The sequence below is a fragment of the Mytilus edulis genome, chromosome 5 (genome assembly GCF_963676685.1).
Source record: "Mytilus edulis chromosome 5, xbMytEdul2.2, whole genome shotgun sequence".
Classification (NCBI taxonomy): Eukaryota; Metazoa; Mollusca; class Bivalvia; order Mytilida; family Mytilidae; genus Mytilus; species Mytilus edulis.
In genome coordinates, this window is record NC_092348.1 from 86,571,240 (window position 1) to 86,593,688 (window position 22,449).

Below are 22,449 nucleotides of genomic sequence, written 5' to 3' on the forward strand. Positions count from 1 at the left end.
TTTTTTTGTTAAATTGTTTGTAAATTCTGTTTTATATAATCGTCACCTAAATTTGTGCAATTTTTTTTTTTTTTTCAAATAACTAATATTTATCAAATGTTTACGAATGTAGAAAAAAAACATAATTTTTTGCTGTATATTTATCAAATTTAAAAAAAATGCACTATTGACGTTTTCGTGAAAATTGGCACACTTTATCTTCTTACGTAATAAAACCAAATGGCATTTTAAAAAAGAAGGGTCCATGAACTCGTTTTCAAGTTTTTGTCTGGAAACTAGAAAAATGCCTTTTTTAAGCCTCTTTTTGACCCCAAATTCCTAAACTGTTAGGACCATATTAAACCCCAAAATCAATCGCAACCTTCCTTTTGTGGTTATAAACCTTGTGCTAAAATTTGATTGATTTCTATTGACTTATGCTAAAGTTATTATCCGGAAACCCTCCGTCTTCGGACGACGCTGACAACGACGACGTGATACAAATATTCGACCAAATATAAAAAATATTGCGGTCGTTCAAATAGAGTTGCGCCATTTGCGCATGATACGCCCATCGCAACCTGGACAGAATTTTACTATTTTCATCTAATAAAGTTCAATAACTTTGCAATGTCATATAAGGAATTTATAGATTTAAACAAATCTCCAAAGTTTCATGATAACTGCTATATTTAAAAGCGTTTTTGAGTTATTGTCCACAATACTAGAAAATCTCACTTTTTTTTTAATAAAGTCTCAATACTTCAAAATGTAAATTTGAAACTTTTAAAAATCGAAAGAAAACGTATGTCAATACATTTAAACTACTAACCAAGGTCTCATGAAAATTGTTCAAAGCATTTTTGAGTTACATTCTGAAAACTGGAAAATTTACGCATTATTTATGAATAAATTTCATACCTTAAAATTTATGAATATCGAAAGTGAGCTAATCTGAGATTACGTCTGAATTTAACAATTCACCAAAGTTTAGTAATGGACTTTTGCTATAAGTTAACAAAAATTCTTAAGATAAGCAAACGTGTATTATTGGTATCCATACAGGTCAGGTGAGCTAAAAAGTGGTTACTATAAAGGCCCCTTCTGTGACGTTTACAGGGACAGACTAACTGAAAAGAAAATATAGGCCCCTTCTGTGACGTTTACAGGGACAGATTAACTGAAGAGAAAATATAGGCCGCTTCTGTGACGTTTACAGGGACAGACTAACTGAACAGAAAATATAGGCCCCTTCTGTGACGTTTACAGGGACAGACTAACTGAACAGAAAATATAGGCCTCTTCTGTGACGTTTACAGGGACAGACTAACTGAACAGAAAATATAGGGCCCTTCTGTGACGTTTACAGGGACAGACTAACTGAACAGAAAATATAGGCCCCTTCTGTGGCGTTTACAGGGACAGACTAACTGAACAGAAAATATAGGCCCCTTCTGTGACGTTTACAGGGACAGACTAACTGAACAGAAAATGTAGGCCCCCTTCTGTGATGTTTACAGGGACAGACTAACTGGACGTTTACAGGGACAGACTAACTGAACAGAAAATATAGGCCCCTTCTGTGATGTTTACAGGGACAGACTAACTGAACAGAAAATATAGGCCCCCTTCTATCATAGGCGGCCATACAAATGAATGGTACAACCGTAATAAGCTCTTCAGATAGGAAATTAAAGCTTCAATTTTTTTTCATTGTTAATTGTTTATACATGAATGACTGTGCTCAATACTTGACTTTTACATAAAAATTATCATTATTGGTATTTATTTTTGTCCCTCATTTAACAAATCCGTTTTATAGGTACTATCTCCTGATTTAAATTGTTCTTTGTCATGTGCTTCAGGTTTTTGTTTTGTTTTTTGTTTGATTCAAACAACTGTCAAAGTTCAAATATTTCCTACATTTGTTGTAAAATTATGTCAGTACATTTTTGAAACTAGAGGCTCTAAAGAGCCTGTGTCGCTCACCTTGGTCTATGTGCATATTAAATGAAGGACACAGATTGATTCATAACAAAATTGTGTTTCGGTAATGTGATGTTTTGTAGATCTTACTTTACTGAATATTTCTGTTGCTTACTATTATCTCTATCTATAATGAGTAGTAGTTTCAGAGGAAAATACTTTGTAAAAATTTACAAAAATTTACGAAAATTGTTAATAAAAATTTACGAAAATTGTTAATAAAAATTGACTATAAAGGGCAATAACTCCTTAAGGGGTCAATTGACCATTTTTGTCATGTTGACTTATTTGTAGGTCTTACTTTGCTGTACATTATTGCTGTTTACAGTATATCTCCATCTATAATAATATTGAAGATAAAATAACCAAAAACTGCAAAATTTTCTTAAAATTACCAATTCCAGGGTTTCAACCCAACAACAGTTGCCTGATTTGTCTGAAAATTATAGGGCAGATAGATCTTGACCAAATGAACAATTTAACTCGTCAAATTTGCTTTAAAAGCTTGCTTTCAGAGATATGAGCCAAAAACTGCATTTTAACCCTATGTACTATTTTTAGCCATGTCGCCAATCTTGGTTAACAGGTGGGGTCATCGGACACATTTTATAAACAAGATACCCTATTGATGTTTGTGGCCAAGTTTTGTTAAATTTTTCTCATTAGTCTCAGAGAAGATTTTTACAAAAATTTATGAAAAATTGTTAAAAATTGACTATAAAGGGCACTAGCTCCTTAAGGGGTCAACTGACAATTTTTGTCATGGCAAATTATTTGTAAATTTTACTTAGCTGAACATTATTGCTGTTTACATTTATCTCTGTATATAATAATATTCAAGATTATAACCAAAAACTGCAAAATTTCCTAAAAATTTCCATTTTAGGGGCAGCAACCCAACAAACGGTTGTCTGATTCATCTGAAAATTCCAGGATAAATAGATCTTGACCTGATGAACATTCTTATACCTGTCAGATTTGCTCTAAATGCTTTAGTTTCAAAGATATTTTTCCAGAAACTGTATTTTAACCCTATGTTCTATTTTATCCATGTCCGCCATCTTGGTTGGCGAGTGGGGTCATTGGACACATTTTTTAAACTAAATATCCTAGTTATGATTGTGGCCAAGTTTGGTCAAATTTGGCCTTGTTGTGTCAGAGGAGAATATTTTTGTAAAAGTTTACAGATGACGGACGCTGGATGCTGGACACCAAGAAATGAGAAAAGCTCACTTTGTCCTTTGAACCAGGTGAGCTAAAAAGTGTAAACAATTATTTCCTCATCAGTTGATAATTAATGTTAATAATTTCACCTCCATTAATGAGCTCTAATAATTATATTTTTCTTGAAAACTATGTAGATGTATAAAAATAATGAATGTGAGGTCCACTGATACTGGTTAGTTTGTTATTTAATCATGTTTATGTTTGTATGCATTCAAATATTGTAATATAGGTAGGAGACCAAAAGATTCTGCATCAACTTAACTTAGTTCACAAATAACTAAATATATAATTCAAATATATCTAACCAGGATAAATTTTTTTATGTTGTTTTACATAAGTTTTAGGCGGTGTATTTTGTACTAGATTATTGTTCAATGTGTCTGTTGTCTCAACCAATTACAGTCTTGTCTTTAAAAAATCCTGTTTTACTGTGAATATTTTATATTCTGTCATTTCTAATCGTTGGTGAATCAGTTCATATATATTTCACATTTTTTGCATTAGATCTTTTTTTCGTCAGGCAATAAAGAAAAAAAGATTTTTCAAAAAGCTTTTATTTTGAGATTACAACATAAACTTAACAACATATTCACAACATAAACATTAAAGAATATATAAAATTTATTTAAAATGGAATTGTGCATGTAGCTATAGTAACAACATATCAATAAACAAATCATTAAGAACAAAATAAATCAAGTTTATATGGCTGGAATTATAACTTAACTAATATACAAGAAAAACAAGAATGTGTCCATAGTACACGGATGCCCCACTCGCACAATCATTTTCTATGTTCAGTGGACCAAGAAATTGGGGTTAAACCTTTAATTTGGAATTAAAATTTGAAAGATCATATCATAGGGAACATGTGTACTAAGTTTCCAGTTGATGTAACTTTAACTTCATCAAAAACTACCTTGACCAAAAACTTTAACCTGAACTTTGCACTATCATTTTCTATGTTCAGTGGACCATGAAATTGGGGTCAAAACTATATTTTGGCATTAAAATTAGAAAGATCATATCATGGAGAACATGTGTACTAAGTTTCAAGTTAATTGAACTTCAACTTCTTCATAAACTACCTTGACCAAAAACTTTAACCTGAAGCGAACGGACGCACAGACGGACGGACGAACAGAGGCACAGACCAGAAAACATAATGCCCCTCTACTATCGTAGGTGGGGCATAATAAGCCTTAAAGATATTTGTTTGCCATTGTTTAAATTACCAAAGGACAATTAAAACATTATTGAATTATTTGGCATTCAAGGTTGAGTTGAATTATCTAAGTTTATCAGAATCATGTGAAAAATAAAGTATTTGTTATGTCTGATCTAACTTTGTAGTTTATACATCAATTCTAAAATTTACATGTTTTGAAGTATATACCATAGATTTGATTTTCAAAAGTCAAAAGAGTGAAAAATAATTCCTTTTATGTGTATCCATGGCAACATTCTGCATTTATTTACCATAAAATATTGCAAAAAGGGGGGTGGACATGTCACATATCCCCCTAAAATTTGGATCAAACTACAATTTCAATGCCTTTGAGTGATACCATTTTAGAAACTGTTTTCATAAATCTTCCTAATGATCAAATAAAAAATGGGTGTCTTTCGCCTCATTTTTTTGTAATTATAATAATTGCCGGACCAATGTATGGTAGGGACATGCAAATACGGACTGTCATACAGAAAACAGCCTATATTACATACATTACATAATCTTGATGTTCATATAAACCCAATACAAAGGCTATTTTAATACTCAGCTATCCAAAAATGAATTATATTGCACACTAGCATTCATATTTGAAAAATCCACAGGGGCCAAAATGCGAAACTAAACACCTAACTGTGGAGTGCTACCTTAAACTTCTTTCTGTTTATTACATTTTTAAACTTTATATACATTAATGCTGTCATTGATAAAAAGTAATTTTAAGGGCAATAATCTAAAATGGAGTTGTCTGATTATTTTGGTACAATTAGAGAATTGGTCAACCTTGATATTCCATACAGTTGTCAGAACTTGTCTTATGATTGTTGTTTTAATATCATTTGAAAATGACTTGAATTTTACTTTTAATAGGTTTTTTGATCAGCAATGGTGATCATTTTAGCTGATCCAAGGTAATGAAATTATCAAACTTAAATTAGATACCACATGAAGATAAATCAAACGATTCAGTAGTTTCAGAGATAAAGTTTATAGTTATAGAAGATGTGCATCGTACACCAAGTGATAGCATAGGCTCATACTGGCCTTTGACAAGATAATCAAAATGTATAAATAATAAAAAAAAAAAGATAAAAATTACAATATAAAAGGTATAAATATGCTATCTACAACCCAATTAACAAAATAAAGGGTACATGAGAAAAATGTTAACTATAAAAGGACACATTATTTCATTGAGTATTTCACCGACCGTGCAAGGGCTGTATAGCCAGTCAAGGTCGTTAAAAACTTCCATTTGTTTGAGTATTTCAATCAGAACCACTTAAGGATGTACTTAGGTGAGGTTTAGGAATTTGTGTCAAATACTCCTTGTTCTTTTCTTCTATACAGGGTAAAATATTTTGCCCCATAACACCCATATTTCTTTTCAAATAAGACTTCAATAGCTCTTAAAGAGTCATTTACAAAAATTTAAGCAGATTCCAGATTTCGATTTCGATTTGAGACCCAAATAATACCATGGCAAATTTAAGGTAAAAGCCTCAGTCAGCCTTTTCCCGCCATGTTTTAATTTTCAAATATCTCAAAAAGAAACTCCATAACTTGTCAATATTTTTAATTTTTTTTGATCTTGACCTAATGCTCTTCCAACTTATAGTAAAAATTTTAAATTCTTGATTTTTTTTTTATTTCACCTGAGTACATCCTTCAATCATGTCTGAAGTTATAGTTCAATTACTTGCTGTAAAGTGTTTCCAAATTAAACAATTTAGTACAAACCCTTAAAATCGATTTTGGACTTGATTATTATATGGCAAACTGACTTGGTGTTTAAGATCACTTAAAGTTTTTACACAAAAATACAAATCTAAAAAAGAATAAAAACAAACAATATAAAAACAGTTGGTAACACTATCACAACAGATAACAATTCTTTTAGAACATATTGATTAAAACTAGACATTCTATAACAAATAACATATGTGCATGATAGACTAAAATGTTCACTAACTAACACTAACAATATATGTATTGGACACTTTAAGGTTTCATATAAATATTAATCCACATTTTGCTTCAGAAGTCAATGACATTACCAGATGGGAGATAACTCCTGTATAAATTGAGAGGCTGAAATTGTTATTCATTCCATAATGTTACTTTTTGGGGGAAGTTTTCATCAATTTATTTCAATATGTAATGACAATTATTCATTGAAATCCAAACTGAACAGTCCTTTATGTCTGATATTAGAAATACATATAACTCGAGTACAAATTAAAACATTCCTGCTTACTGTACTGTACCTCTGAGGAAATTAAGTACTTGAAAGCAATATAAAGTAATTATTTAAAATTGAGAATGGAATGGGGAATATGTCAAAGAGTCAACAACTCAAACAAAGAGCAGACAACAGCCGAAGGCCATCCAATAGGTCTTCAATGCAGCGAGAAAATCGGCAACTGGAGGTGGTCCTCAGCTGGCCCCTAAATAAAATTGTGTACTAGTTCAGTGAAAATGGATGTCATACTTAGCTCCAAAACATATAAATGAACTAAAATTAAAAACACACAAGACTAACAAAGGCAAGAGGCTCCTGACTTAGGACAGGTGCAATGATGTGGCGGGTTAAACATGTTTTGTGAGATCTCAACCCTCCCCTATACCACTAGCCAATGTAGAATACAGAAACACAACATAATTATATGTCTGTAAATTTGATTGTTATCAGGAAGACATGTTAAGGTGGTACCCAACACTTTCCCTAAAATTAATTTGGCTTGTTTAATCTTAATAAAATTTTGACAAAGTATTTACTTTGACCCTTTGACAAAAATATAAAAATTTCAAAAAATTTGAACCAACCATTTTATCAGAAAATCACAATGGTTATATAGCAGTTTGACAAACACTAATTTTGATCATTGAGAAGCTTAAAATTCCCTTATCAACACAACGTAATTAAAACATTTAGCTGATCTTACAGAGTTATCTCCCTGTAGTGTAAGGTACCACATTAAGAAGTCATATATACACTGTATATTTGAATTTTGTCAAAAATCAAGTATAAGTGACTAGAGTATAACAAAATTCATATATGAAGAAATTCAAAGTGTCTGGTAAATTTGTACAAATTTTGGTACTAAATGTCATTTGTATATAGCAACATAATATTATAATAAAACAGATTCTACACAGCTTGTGTAAGTTTACATTTATCAGGTATACAAATGAAAGAGAACAAATTTTTGTAATTCACATGTGTCTGACAGGTATACAAATGAAACAGCTACTACTACTATACAGCTTGTGTAAATTTACACATGTCAGGTAAACTGCTAAGAAGTATATGTAATGAATGATCAGCTGCCATGTTGGACAAAACTTGTAAAATATCAGGATATTCTTTTCTCTTCATTGGATCTTCTTGCCAACAATCTAACATTAACTGGTACCTGTAATATATAAATGTAAACAAGATCACCAAATTTAATATATGGACCAAAACTATCAAATGCTGATCATATTCATGATAATTTGTCAAGGGAGAGAACTGTATTTTTTTACTATTGCTGACAGATTGTTAGAAACAAAGATATGAGACAATCACTACATTTTTTGCAAGATAAGTCCCTGCTATTTACATGATCTACTGAAAATAACGATCAAATTGAATTATTGTCAATATTATTTTTTTGGGGTTTTAACGGCACTTTTATGCACCATTTTGAGCTATTTTGTGGTGGTCATTTTTTATTAGTTTAGGAAGATGGAGTGCCCGGAGAAAACAACCGACATACGATAGGAAAACTGTCAATCCTAGTCAATTAAGATTGGAGTCGAGTGCACCTGCTTGAGCTGGGTTTGAACTCACAAGCTCAGTGTTGACTGGCTAGTGATTACAGTAGTAACTACTCAAACCACTAGGTCATAGAGGCCTCCTACTACTGTCAATATATGGCAAAATAACAATGGCATGTGACAAAATGACAGAGAACAGAATATTACTATCTCTGACTTATGTGATAAAAATCTTGCCCACTCTGTGATGTACACCAAGCATCAATTAGTTAACCTATGATTATGATCAAGTCAATATTGGAATACTTACAAGTCTTCACTACAGTGTGGTGGTCGTTCTAGGCGTTTTCCTGACAAAATATCATCTTCTATTTCTTCTCTTTCAAGATTCAAATATGGAGATAAACCTAAAATATAACAATAATATAAACAATATAAATAAAAGGAGATGTATAAAATGAGTCAATGAGTTAGAATCCTAATGATAAAATTAAAAAAGAAAAAGACAAAAAAAGACAAATAGAGACCAAGTTTGATTTTATTGTAAGTATTGTTCACAGTTTTATATTAAGTAGAGATCTAATTAATATATGGTATTTGCTATAGACAATTTAAGCATTAAGGGCACAAGGAGCAAACATATAATTATAGTTAAATATGATTCTGCCTGGATATCAATTATCTCCTAAATAAGCAATTGGAACAACTGTTTTAATCAGTCAAAGTATATATACACAATCAAGTCCAAAATTCCTCAATTGAAGCTGATAAATAAAAAAACTGTTTGATAAACTTATATAATTTTATATAATGCAATATTGGGTTTTATAAACAGCTAAAAGCTTTTGTGGTAACTTACCAAAATGAATGATTTCCCACAATAACACCCCATATGACCAGATATCTGTTCTATAATTATATATTTGTTCCCTCAATGATTCTGGTGACATCCACTCAACAGGTAAAGTATCCTGAAAAAATACAACATACCGGTCACAACAGTTTAACTGCATTCTTGTTGTCTGGACATTAAGAATGGCATATTTTGGTATTACTATGGATTTACTCACGGGGTCTTTGATTACATTTATTTTAAAACCAGTTGTTGGTATGACGCAGGTTATGTTCTCATATATTTTATGATGGTATAATTCTAAACCATTAACGGGAGGGATTGTGCTTGGTTTTCATATGATGAAGACATAATTTTTCAATTTGTTTAAGTTAGTACACATTTTCTCCCTGTGTTGAAGACCCATAGGTGGCCTTCAGCTGATTAGTCAAGTTGTTGTCTCTATTGACATATTCTGCATTTCTCAATCTTAATAGAATTAGAAAAAGATTGAGACTAACATCATCTCAAGAAGGTAGAATTCAAGAGAGTAGAAAAGTTGTTCGCTATTTTGAAACCTGTTATTGTTCTACATAAGAATTTCAACAGAAAAAAATAGTTGTTCCATTATATCAGTTTGAAACTTAAGCATCAAACCTGAATGTGCTAGGACTAAAGACTATGACTTACATTTTCATACTGATTTCGCTCTGTGATTTCATGTGGGAATCCAAATCCTGTAAGTTTACAGATGCCTCCACGTCCTACCAATATATTACTGGTCTTCAGACGATAGTATATCAACTGTAATGTAAATAAGGGATAACAGAAGTTAACATATGTTTGAATCTCATAAACCCTTTCAGAATATACAAATCTAGGTTAAAAAAATAATCTAAGCGAATATAATGAACTCTGATAGCATTTAGATAGGGTGTGAAGGTAAGGTAAATATCTCTTACTATACATGAGTTACCTGACATGTGAGTCCACAGTCAGTCAGAGTGTCTAAACTTATGTTAATAGTCTTTAAATAATCAACTTAACATTCTTATTCAGTTTGGTGCCATCCTTATTTCTTTATTACTGCATACATGTAGGTTTTTTTTATGATGAATTGACACATTTTCCTTCCCTTTTCATACTAAGTAAACATCTATTATGTAACACTGAAATGTAATTTTTTGTTGTTGATTTTGTTCATGGTCCTAGGAACTAGGTATTTAAATTTATTCGTTCATTGTTTAATCATACGTTTTTTGATTGAGTTAAGTCTGCCAATTGATATTTTATCGTATGTTTTTCTTTGTTGTGATGTTATGCTATTGTTTCAGAAAAAGGGAGAAGGTTTGGATCCATTAAAACGTTTAATCCCGCTGCAAATGTTTGCACCTGTCCTAAGTCAGGAATCTGATGTACAGTAGTTGTCGTTTGTTTATGTAATATATACGTGTTTCTCGTTTCTCGTTTTGTTTATATAGATTAGACCGTTGGTTTTCCCGTTTGAATGGTTTTACACTAGTAATTTTGGGGCCCTTTATAGCTTGTTGTTCGGTGTGAGCCAAGGCTCCGTGTTGAAGGCCGTACTTTAACCTATAATGGTTTACTTTTTAAATTGTTATTTGTATGGAGAGTTGTCTCATTGGCACTCACACCACATCTTCCTATATCTATTTGATGGACAGGACATGTTGAAATCCTTCTTTCACAAATTATTCATTTAAACACTTCCTAGTTCAAAACTCACAATTAACCCTTTTCTTTTTTGAGGATTTAGCAATCAAATGGTTGATTTTCTTAGTTTCAAATTAGTTAAACTTAAAGCCAAATAAAAGATAGATTCTTACAACTTCACATAAATCACAAATATACCCCAGATGTTGATAAGATCAATTTGTAAATCAGCTTCCATATGGGGTGGCTGTCAGTGCAAAGATTAATCATTAAACATGTCCTTAATTTATACAAAATATGCCCTGGTTTATGAGTTAGAATTTACCATAGAAACTTTAATAAAGATTTCATTCAACACGTTCATAAACTTTTTTTATCTACTGTACTTAAAACTGCTACACAATCAGACTCCTACAAATTCTACGTTCTGTAAATCTGAAGATAAGTTTTTGCATTTTCTCTCAAAGAGAATTAAAGTTTTAACTAGAGAATCTATCATTCCTAATCCTCAGTAATTTCAAATAACAATAGATTTAATCTAGAACTGTTTGTGAACTCACAAAAGGATGTTCTGCCTTTTACCACAATTATCACATATACCAAAATTAAAGTAAGCTAATTATCTCCCCTTTAACATTATGAACCAGAATTATATTCATTTTTTAGCATATCCTCAGGTTGTTTTACAACTGTGTTAAATCAAAATCTGTCTAGCTACTTAGGAAGGGTTGCTTTCATAGGATACTACCACCACATGGTGCATAATTGAAGTAAATAAATTCAATTATATCCCCTTTATAATGTCTGACTGGGATTATTTTAATTTATGTGCATCCAGAGGCGGATTTAGAGGGGGGGCCCAGAAGAGGGGGGCCCCTCTGGGCCCCCCTTTTTGGGAAAATAATTGGTTGCTTATATAGGGAATCATTGAAGCGTGACTGGAGCGGGCCCCCTCTTAGGTCAGTTAGTGGGCCCCCACTTATGAAAATTTCTGGATCCGCCACTGGCATCTTCAGATTATTTTTGTTTATGGGCATCCTCATGACAGGGGTTATGATTTAATCAATATCAGTCCAGTTGTTAAGGGGTAGTTTATTTCCCAAGGAACATGACATGGACAAACAGACAAAATGAAGGACATGTAATTCATAATTCCTTACACTCTCCTCCATCCCCCTAATAATCTTGTCCCCCTCCAATTCAACAATTATAAGAAATCTAGATAACTAAATACCTTAAACTTTTGTAGATGCATCAATCCATTTACTACTTGTGCAGCTATGGCTAGCAGTCGATGTGAGTTGATGTTTTTATGATGTACTGAATTAGATGAGATCTGCACTGTTTGTGCTCCTGGACGGCTGTATTGTAGATACTCATATAGAGTACCCTCTTGTGCATACTCTAACATTAACAACCATGGCTCTGTAATATAATATAGCAGGTAAGAAAGGCAGCTCAGGGTATCAGTCTTAAAGATGCTTTGAATGACTTCAGATGTTTATTGATACTGTGACTTCATTATCATTTGTGAGATACTGTTTTAGTGGATTATTTTGGTCAAAGTTGAACCTCATATTTAAGTGTTCAGCTGAATACAAAGATTCAAAATTTGTTAAAACCATGAAATTATGTATCCATGAAAATACAATTTTCCTAAATCCACAATAATTGGTATCCACAAAAAAATAAATGAATCCTAATTTAACAAGTTTCTTGTTGACCATGTATAAAAAACCTTTATCAAAAGTTGCTTTTAAAAACATCAACAGATTAAGAAGCAATTATCTAAAAACTAGAGGCTCTCAAGAGCCTGTATCGCTCACCTGATTTACTTGGGTTTTTTAAATCATATAAAAAAATATAAAATTTGGCTTAAAGTAACAACACTTGGCAAGCACCTCATAAGGAAAGGATCATTCATGCTTTGTTTGATTTCATTCAATTCAGTGGTTTTTTAGAAGAAGACTTTTGTATGCATTTCCCATAGGGTCCTATGTTAAACTAAGTGACTTAAGTCCCCCCACTGGCGGCCATCTTGGATGTTGCAATGACAACAAAGTAACAACACTTGGTCAGCATCTCATTAGGAACATTCATGCTATGTTAGGTTTCATTCCATTCAGTGGTTCACTAAAAGAAGACATTTGTATGTATTTCCCATAGGGTCCTATGTTAAACTAAGTCCCCCACTGGGGGCCTTCTTGAATGATGGATGGGCTACAAAGTAACAACACTTGGTCAGCATCTCATAAGGAACATTTATGCTATGTTTGGTTTCATTCCATTCAGTGGTTCTCTATAAGAAAAAAACTTGTATGTATTTTCAATAGGGTCCTATGTTAAACTAAGTCCCCCACTGGTGGCCATCTTGGACGTTGGAATGGCGACAAAGTAACAACACTTGGTCAGTATCTCATTAGGAACATTCATGATATGTTTAGTTTCATTCCATTCAGTGGTTCACTAAAAGAAGACATTTGTATGCATTTCCCGTAGGGTCCTATGTTTAACCATGTCCCCCCCCCCCCTGGCGGCCATCTTGGATGATGGATCGGCTACAAAAATACAACACACTTGGTCAGCACTTCATAAGGAACATTCATGCCATGTTTGGTTTTACTCCATTCAGTGGTTCTCTAAAAGAAGACATTTGTATATATTTCCCATAGAGTCCTATGTTAAATAAAGGCAACAGTAGTATACCGCTGTTCAAAACTCATAAATCCAGGGACAAAAAACAAAATCGGGGCAACAAACTAAAACCGAGGGAAACACACCAAACACAAGAGGAGAACAACGACACAACACCGAAACGCAACACACACAGAAACGGACCAAGCATCAGACAAAACACCACGAGAATAACAAATATAACATGAAAACCAAATACATGAATTAGGGATAGACAAGTACCGTGCCACGTCTGATCTCAATATCTCAAAAATAAGAGAAAACACAAACGACTCAACGTTAAAATGCAACACACACAGAAACGAACAATAATATAACAATGGCCATCTTAAACTAAGTCCCCGGCTGGCGGCCATCTTGGATGATGAATCGGCTACAAAGTAACAACACTTGGTCAGCACCCCATAAGGAACATTCATGCCATGTTTGGTTACATTCCATTCAGTGGTTCTCTAAAAGAAGTCATCTGTATGCATTTCCCATAGGGTCCTTTGTTAAACTAAGTCCCCCGCTGGCGGCCATCTTGGATGATGGATCGGCTACAGAGTAACAACACTTGGTCAGCACCTCATAAGGAACATTCATGCCATGTTTGGTTTTACTCCATTCAGTGGTTCTCTAAAAGAAGACATTTGTATATATTTCCCATAGGGTCCTATGTTAAACTAAGTCCCCCGCTGGCGGCCATCTTGGATGATGAATCGGCTACAAAGTAACAACATTTGGTCAGCACCTCATAAGGAACATTCATGCCATGTTTGGTTTCATTCCATTCAGTGGTTCTCTAGAAGAAGTTCAAAATGTAAAAAGTTAACGACGACGACGACGGGCGCCAAGTGATGAGAAAAGCTCACTTGGCCCTTCAGGCCAGGTGAGCTAAAAAGAGTTAATTTTGTGAACAAATTAAAAATTTTACAATGTAAAGAATAAGATGAGGTTATGACATTTTCTGTATATAGATTGGTGGAGAACTTACCATGGAAGGTATAACAACCAATCAGAAGGATAAAATTAAGATGAGGATGTAACATTTTCTGTATTTCTATTGGTGGAGAACTTACCATGGAAGGTATAACAACCAATCAGAAGGATAAAATTAAGATGAGGATGTAACATTTTCTGTATTTCTATTGGTGGAGAACTTACCATGGAAGGTATAACAACCAATCAGAAGGATAACATTAGGATGAGGTTGTAACATTATCTGTATTTCTATTGGTGGTAAACTTACCATGGAATGTATAACATCCAATCAGAAGGATAACATTAGGATGAGGTTGTAACATTTTCTGAACTTCCATCTCACCTAGGAAAAATTTCCTTTCTTGTTCTGTAGCATTTTCTGTGAAGGAATCAATACATGAACTTAATATTATATTTTAAACCAGATGCTCCACAGGGCGCAGCTTTATATGACCACAGATGTCGAACCCTAAACAGTTGGGGCAAGTATAGACACAACATTCAAGCTTGATACAGCTCTGAATTTGGATTGTGATTAAATAGTTGACACAACATAGGTTTCTGACACAGAATGAATGTGGTCTAAGAACTTAAACTTAAAAATTTTAAATTGGACATTTACCTATTATGGTCCAATATCCAAATATAAATACATGGTTAGATTCATCATATCATAGAACCCCAAGAATTCAATTTTTGATGAAATCAAATAATGTTCAATTTTAAACCCTTTAGACCTCAATGTGGACCAATTTATAAACGGGCCCAATTATTAACCAGATGCTCCGCAGGGCGTAGCTTTATACGACCGCAGAGGTTGAACCCTGAACGGTTGGGGCAAGTATGGACACAACATTCAAGCTGGATTCAGCTCTAAATTTGGATTGTGATTAAATAGTTGACACAGCATAGGTTTCTGACACAGAATGAATGTGTTCTAATGAACTTAAAATTTTTGTTTTCTCTTAGAGCAATTCACTATGCTGTTGAATATTAATCCTCTCAAAAAAAGGTTTGAAGAAATTTTCTTTTTTATTTATGAAATTTCAAATGAGAAAAATTGATCCCAATTTTTTTAATCACATCCCCCTTTCCCTTATTCCAAAACTAATCTCAATTAAAATTTCTAATGGAGTTTGCAACAATAACTACTCATTTAAATACATCATAAAATATTAAGATGTAAAAAAACTGCTTGTTATCACTGAATGGTAAAGATTATTTTAATTTATCAGTTGGTAGTAAAAAGTGAATATACATTGTATATTGTATATAACAAAGATTTAAGTTGATTCTGGACAAAGATAGATAACTCCAATTAAAAAAAAATCTTGCTATTGCACAATATTTTGCAATTAGATATTTCTTGCTTACTATTCTGGACAAAGAAAGATAACTCTAATTAAAAAAAAAATTGCTATTTCACAATATTGTGCAATTAGATATTTCTTGCCATTGCGCAATACTGTGCAATTGAAAAGACTTGCTATTGCACAATACTTAATACAATAATTTTAGATCCTGATTTGGACCAACTTGAAAACTGGGCCCATAATAAAAAATCTAAGTACATTTTTGGATTCAGCATATCAAAGAACCCCAAGATTTCAATTTTTGTTAAAATCAGACTAAGTTTAATTTTGGACCCTTTGGACTTTAGTGTAGACCAATTTGAAAACAGGACCAAAAATGAAGAATCTACATACACAGTTAGATTTGGTATATCAAAGAACCCCATTTATTCAATTTTTGATGAAATCAAACAAAGTTTAATTTTGGACCCCGATTTGGACCAACTTGAAAACTGGGCCAATAATCAAGAATCTAAGTACATTTTTAGATTCAGCATATCAAAGAACCTAACTGATTCATTTTTTGTCAAAATCAAACTAAGTTTAATTTTGGACCCTTTGGACCTTAATGTAGACCAATTTGAAAACGGGACCAAAAGTTAAGAATCTACATACACAGTCATGACAGTTAGATTCGGCATATCAAAGAACCCCAATTATTCAATTTTGATGAAATCAAACAAAGTTTAATTTTGGACCCTTTGGGCCCCTTATTCTGTTGGGACCAAAACTCCCAAAATCAATACAAACCTTCCTTTTATGGTCATAAACCTTGTGTTTAAATTTAATAGATTTCTAATTACTTATACTAACGTTATGGTGCGAAAACCAAGAAAAATGCTTATTTGGGTCCCTTTTTGGCCCCTAATTCCTAAACTGTTGGGACCTAAACTCCCAAAATCAATACCAACCTTCCTTTTGTAGTCATTAACATTGTGTTTAAATTTCATTGATTTCTATTTACTTAAACTAAAGTTATTGTGCGAAAACCAAGAATAATGCTTATTTGGGCCCTTTTTTGGCCCCTAATTCCTAAACTCCCAAAATCAATATCAACCTTCCTTTTGTGGTCATAAACCTTGTGTCAAAATTTCATAGATTTCTATTATCTTAAACTAAAGTTATAGTGCGAAAACCAAGAAAATGCTTATTTGGGCCCTTTTTGGCCCCTAATTCCTAAAATGTTGGGACCAAAACTCCTAAAATCAATACCAACCTTCCTTTTGTGGTCATAAACCTTGTGTTAAAATTTCAAAGATTTCCATTCACTTTTACTAAAGTTAGAGTGCGAAAACTAAAAGTATTCGGACGACGACGACGACGACGACGACGACGACGACGACGCCAACGTGATAGCAATATACGACGAAAAATTTTTCAAATTTTGCGGTCGTATAAAAAATCTCAATACACTGTTAGATTCAGCATATTGAGGAACCCCATATATTCAATTTTTCTTGAAATCAAACAAAGATAAATTTTGGACCCTAATTTGGACCAACTTGAAAACTGGGCCCATAATCAAAAATCTAAGTACATGTTTAGATTCAGCATATCAAAGAACCCCAATAATCTAATATCTAATAATTTTTGTTAAAATAAAACTAAATTAAATTTTGGACCCTTTGGACCTTGATGTAGAACAATTTGAAAACAGGACCAAAAATTAAGAATCTAAATACACGGTTAGATTTGGTATATCAAAGAACCCCAATAATTAAGTTTTTGATGAAATCAAACAAAATTTAATTTGGGACCCTTTTGGCCCCTAATTCCTAAACTGTTGGGACCAAAACTCCCAAAATCAATCCCAACCTTCCTTTTGTGGTCACAAACCTTGTGTTAGAATTTCATAGATTTCTATTTTCTAATACTAAAATTATAGTGCAAAAACCAAGAAAAATGCTTATTTGGGACTTTTTTTAGCCCCTAATTCTTAAACTGTTGGGACCAAAACTCCCAAAATCAATCCCAACCTTCCTTTTGTGGTCATAACTTTTATGTTAAAATTTCAGAGATTTCTGTTTACTTATACTAAAGTTATTGTGCAAAAACCATGAAAAATGCTTATTTGGGCCCTTTTTGGCCCCTAATTCCTAAAGTGTTGGGACTAAAACTCCCAAAATCAACCACAACCTTCCTTTTTTGGGTCATAGACCTTGTGTTTAAATTTCATAGATTTCTATTTTCTTATACTAAAGTAATAGTGCAAAAACCAAATGTCTTCGGACGACGACGCCTTCATACCAATATACAACCAAAAAATTTTCAATTTTTGCGGTCGTATAAAAAGCATATATGGAGAACAACATTCCTTTCTTGCACTATCACAATTTCCATGTTCAGTGAATCAAAAAAAGATATCAATTTTATACATCTTCATTATTTCTAGTAAAGACCAGTTCTATATGACTATCCTACGGGTCACACCAGCGAAATTCACCCCTTACTGAGATTTTTCAAATACCCTCCGGGTCATTCAATTTCCTGGGAATTCCGAAAATGACCATACAACAGTACAGCAAAATATGATAAAATATAATACATATTAAGCCTTTATATAAAACCAATGGAAACATTGCTTGAAATTTAACCCCACTAGTTACCAAACACTAAACCCGCTGCGTTTGTTTGCACCTGTCTTAATTCAAGAACCTGTTGTTTAGTGGTTGTCGGTTGTTTATGTGGTTCTTGTTTCTGGTCTTTTATAAAGATTATACCATTGGTTTTCCTGTTTTTGGTTTTTAAACTAGTCATTTTAGGGCCCTTTGTATAGCTTGCTGTTCGGTATGAGCCAAGGCTCCGTGTTGAAGGCCATACTTTGACCTATAATGGTTTACTTTTACTTATTTTGACATGGGTGGTCTCATTGGCACTCATACCACATCTTCTTATATATACTTGTACATGTTCATGTAAACCTTCATTTATATCATATTTTACCTATTAGTTTTTTTATTGCTACTTTCTGAATCTCACTGCTGTTAGGATATTTCTTCATTTTTCCTTTCCATACTTCTACAAAACTCCCTGCAGCTATCTCTTCTACTAAACGAATATCTTTCCTGGGAATTTCCCAGTATAGCTTCAATCTACCATACTGTGGCTAAAACAAAATGTAAAATAATTTCTGTTTCCATTTTATTCATATGACATAATTTTGAATAGGTCATTTTTTGGCTATGGCCAGTCCAAAGCTGTGGAAAAATCAACATCAAGAGAAACTAGAGGCTCTAAAGAGCCTGTGTCGCTCACCTTGGTCTATGTGAATATTAAACAGTGGACACAGATGGATTCATGACAAAATAGTGTTTTGGTGATGGTGATGTGTTTGTAGATCTTACTTAACTAAACATTCTTGCTGCTTACAATTATCTCTATCTATAACAGTACTTTCTGTGGAAAATGTTATTGAAAATCTTCAAATTTTAAGAAAATTGTTAAAAATTGACTATGAAGGGCAATAACTCCTTAGGGGGTCAATTGACTATTTTGGTCATTTTTAGTTCTTACTTTGCTGTACATCATTGCTGTTTACAGTTTATCTCTATCTATAATAATATTCAAGATAACAAAAAAACAGCAAAATTTCCTCAAAATTACCAATTCAGGGGCAGCAACCTAACAACCGATTATCCGATTCATCTGAAAATTCCAGGGCAGATAGATCGTGACCTGATCAACAATTTTACTCCCTGTTAGATTTGCTCTTAATGCTTTGGTTTATGAGTTATAAGCCAAAAACTGCATTTTACCCCCATGTTCTATTTTTAGCCATGGCGGCCATCTTGGTTTGTTGGCTGAGTTACTGGACACATTTTTTTAACTAGATACCCAATGATGATTATGGCCAAGTTTGGTTAAATTTGGCCCAGTAGTTTCAGAGGAGAAGATTTTTCTAAAAGATTACTAAGATTTACGAAAAATGGTTTAAAATTGACTATAAAGGGCAATAACTCCTAAAGTGGTCAACTGACCATTTTGGTCGTGTTGACTTATTTGTAGATCTTACTTTGCTGAACATTATTGCTGTTTACAGTTTATCTCTATTTATAATAATATTCAAGATAATAACCAAAAACAGCAAAATTTCCTTAAAATTACCATTTCAGGGGCAGCAACCCAACAACGGAATGTCTGATTCATCTGAAAATTTCAGGGCAGATAGATCTTGACCTGATGAACAATTTAACCCCCATGTCAGATTTGCTCTAAATGCTTTAATTTTTGAGTTATAAGCCAAAAACTGCATTTTACCCCTATGTTCTATTTTTAGCCATGGTGGCCATCTTGGTTGGTTGGCCGGGTCACCAGACACATTTTTTAAACTAGATACCCCAATGATGATTATGGCCAAGTTTGGTTAAATTTGGCCCAATAAGACCATTTTGGTCATGTTGACTTATTTGTAGATCTTACTTTGCTGAACATTATTGCTGTTTACAGTTTATCTCTATGTATAATAATATTCAAGATAATAACCAAAAACAGCAAAATTTCCTCAAAATTACCAATTCAGGGGCAGCAACCTAACAACCGATTATCCGATTCATCTGAAAATTCCAGGGCAGATAGATCGTGACCTGATCAACAATTTTACTCCCTGTTAGATTTGCTCTTAATGCTTTGGTTTATGAGTTATACATGTTATAAGCCAAAAACTGCATTTTACCCCCATGTTCTATTTTTAGCCATGGCAACCATCTTGGTTTGTTGGCCGAGTTACTGGACACATTTTTTTAACTAGATACCCAATGATGATTATGGCCAAGTTTGGTTAAATTTGGCCCAGTAGTTTCAGAGGAGAAGATTTTTCTAAAAGATTACTAAGATTTACGAAAAATGGTTTAAAATTGACTATAAAGGGCAATAACTCCTAAAGTGGTCAACTGACCATTTTGGTCGTGTTGACTTATTTGTAGATCTTACTTTGCTGAACATTATTGCTGTTTACAGTTTATCTCTATTTATAATAATATTCAAGATAATAACCAAAAACAGCAAAATTTCCTTAAAATTACCATTTCAGGGGCAGCAACCCAACAACGGAATGTCTGATTCATCTGAAAATTTCAGGGCAGATAGATCTTGACCTGATGAACAATTTAACCCCCATGTCAGATTTGCTCTAAATGCTTTAATTTTTGAGTTATAAGCCAAAAACTGCATTTTACCCCTATGTTCTATTTTTAGCCATGGTGGCCATCTTGGTTGGTTGGCCGGGTCACCAGACACATTTTTTAAACTAGATACCCCAATGATGATTATGGCCAAGTTTGGTTAAATTTGGCCCAATAAGACCATTTTGGTCATGTTGACTTATTTGTAGATCTTACTTTGCTGAACATTATTGCTGTTTACAGTTTATCTCTATGTATAATAATATTCAAGATAATAACCAAAAACAGCAAAATTTCCTTAAAATTACCATTTCAGGGGCAGCAACCTAACAACGAAATGTCCGATTCATCTGAAAATTTCAGGGCAGATAGATCTTGACCTGATGAACAATATTACCCCCATGTCAGATTTGCTCTAAATGCTTTGGTTTTTGAGTTATAAGCCAAAAACTGCATTTTACCTCTATGTTCTATTTTTAGCCATGGCGGCCATCTTGGTTGGTTGGCCGGGTCACCGGACACATTTTTTAAACTAGATACCCCTATGATGATTGTGGCCAAGTTTGGTTAAATTTGGCCCAGTAGTTTCAGAGGAGAAGATTTTGTAAAAGTTAACGCAGGACGACGACGGACGCTGACGGACGCCAAGTGATGAGAAAAGCTCACTTGGCCTTTCGGCCAGGTGAGCTAAAAAAGTTTGAACTCATCTTTCAAGTGTCTTACTGGAAAGAAAGTGTGGTAAAACAAACATTAAGATTTCAAATTTCAATTTCTTTGTAATGGAAATTAGAATTATGATATAGCTAAGACCTGATTTGAAAATGGTTAATCCAATTGAACATTCAGGAGTTTAGGACTCAATGACTCATCTAAAATGAGTACAATGAGTACACATTCACACTAGGACTTCCATAATTTGAATGTAAAGTGAGGACTAAAATTAATAGATTGTATTGTATGTTATTTAAGTCACAAAAAATTTCAAAGATTTATATATGTTGTGTACAAGTTGTAATGTTGTAGAAATTGTTTGTACAAATTTTTTGTACAGGTTATCAGTGTTTAATGAACTGCTTCACATAAATGGATGATGCAAGCTTACAGTCTTTTGCTTCACATATTTCTGTCATATTTTCACAACTACATGGCACAATCTAATACCGAGCATTGATACAAAAAACATTATTAGACCACAAAAAGACTTTTTATGGATATAAATAAGGTACCAGGAGAAAAATAAAATTAGAACTGTAAAAACCATTCAGGTATCCTCATTTCCATTTTGATGACAAGGATAACAGCACTAAATGTTAGGTTGAAGTATATACATTTGAATTTAAAACATTGAACTAGTACATATAAGAAGATTAATCTGTATCACCTGGTGCAAGAAGGTGTGTGTCAAAAAACTTATAACTTGTACAAAAACCCTGTACAAATTATAATTTGTACAAACTTACATCTTGTACATAACATATATACAAATTCTAATTCAGCCCTGTGATTAATAGTTTGTGAGTTGATACATCCTTATTTCCATCTGTAATAATGTGGATTCATTAATATTCGTTGGATATTATTTTTTTCGTGGATTTCATTAGTACAGGGGAACCACAAATTTAAATGTTC

At 33.0% G+C, this 22,449-nt stretch overlaps 1 protein-coding gene across 1 annotated transcript in view; it reads right to left on the reverse strand.

The window, feature by feature from the left end:
* Nucleotides 1-5,070: 5,070 nt before the first annotated feature.
* Nucleotides 5,071-22,449, reverse strand: part of LOC139524689 (fibroblast growth factor receptor-like) — a 42,062-nt gene continuing 24,683 nt past the window's right edge. The window contains exons 8-14 of the mRNA XM_071319688.1: nucleotides 18,644-18,806; nucleotides 14,617-14,727; nucleotides 11,926-12,116; nucleotides 9,708-9,821; nucleotides 9,045-9,156; nucleotides 8,496-8,592; nucleotides 5,071-7,839 (exon numbers count right to left, since the gene is read on the reverse strand). Of these exons, the coding sequence (XP_071175789.1) occupies nucleotides 7,683-7,839; nucleotides 8,496-8,592; nucleotides 9,045-9,156; nucleotides 9,708-9,821; nucleotides 11,926-12,116; nucleotides 14,617-14,727; nucleotides 18,644-18,806 (945 nt within the window). The 3' untranslated portion in view covers nucleotides 5,071-7,682. The remainder of the gene's footprint in view (nucleotides 7,840-8,495; nucleotides 8,593-9,044; nucleotides 9,157-9,707; nucleotides 9,822-11,925; nucleotides 12,117-14,616; nucleotides 14,728-18,643; nucleotides 18,807-22,449) is intronic.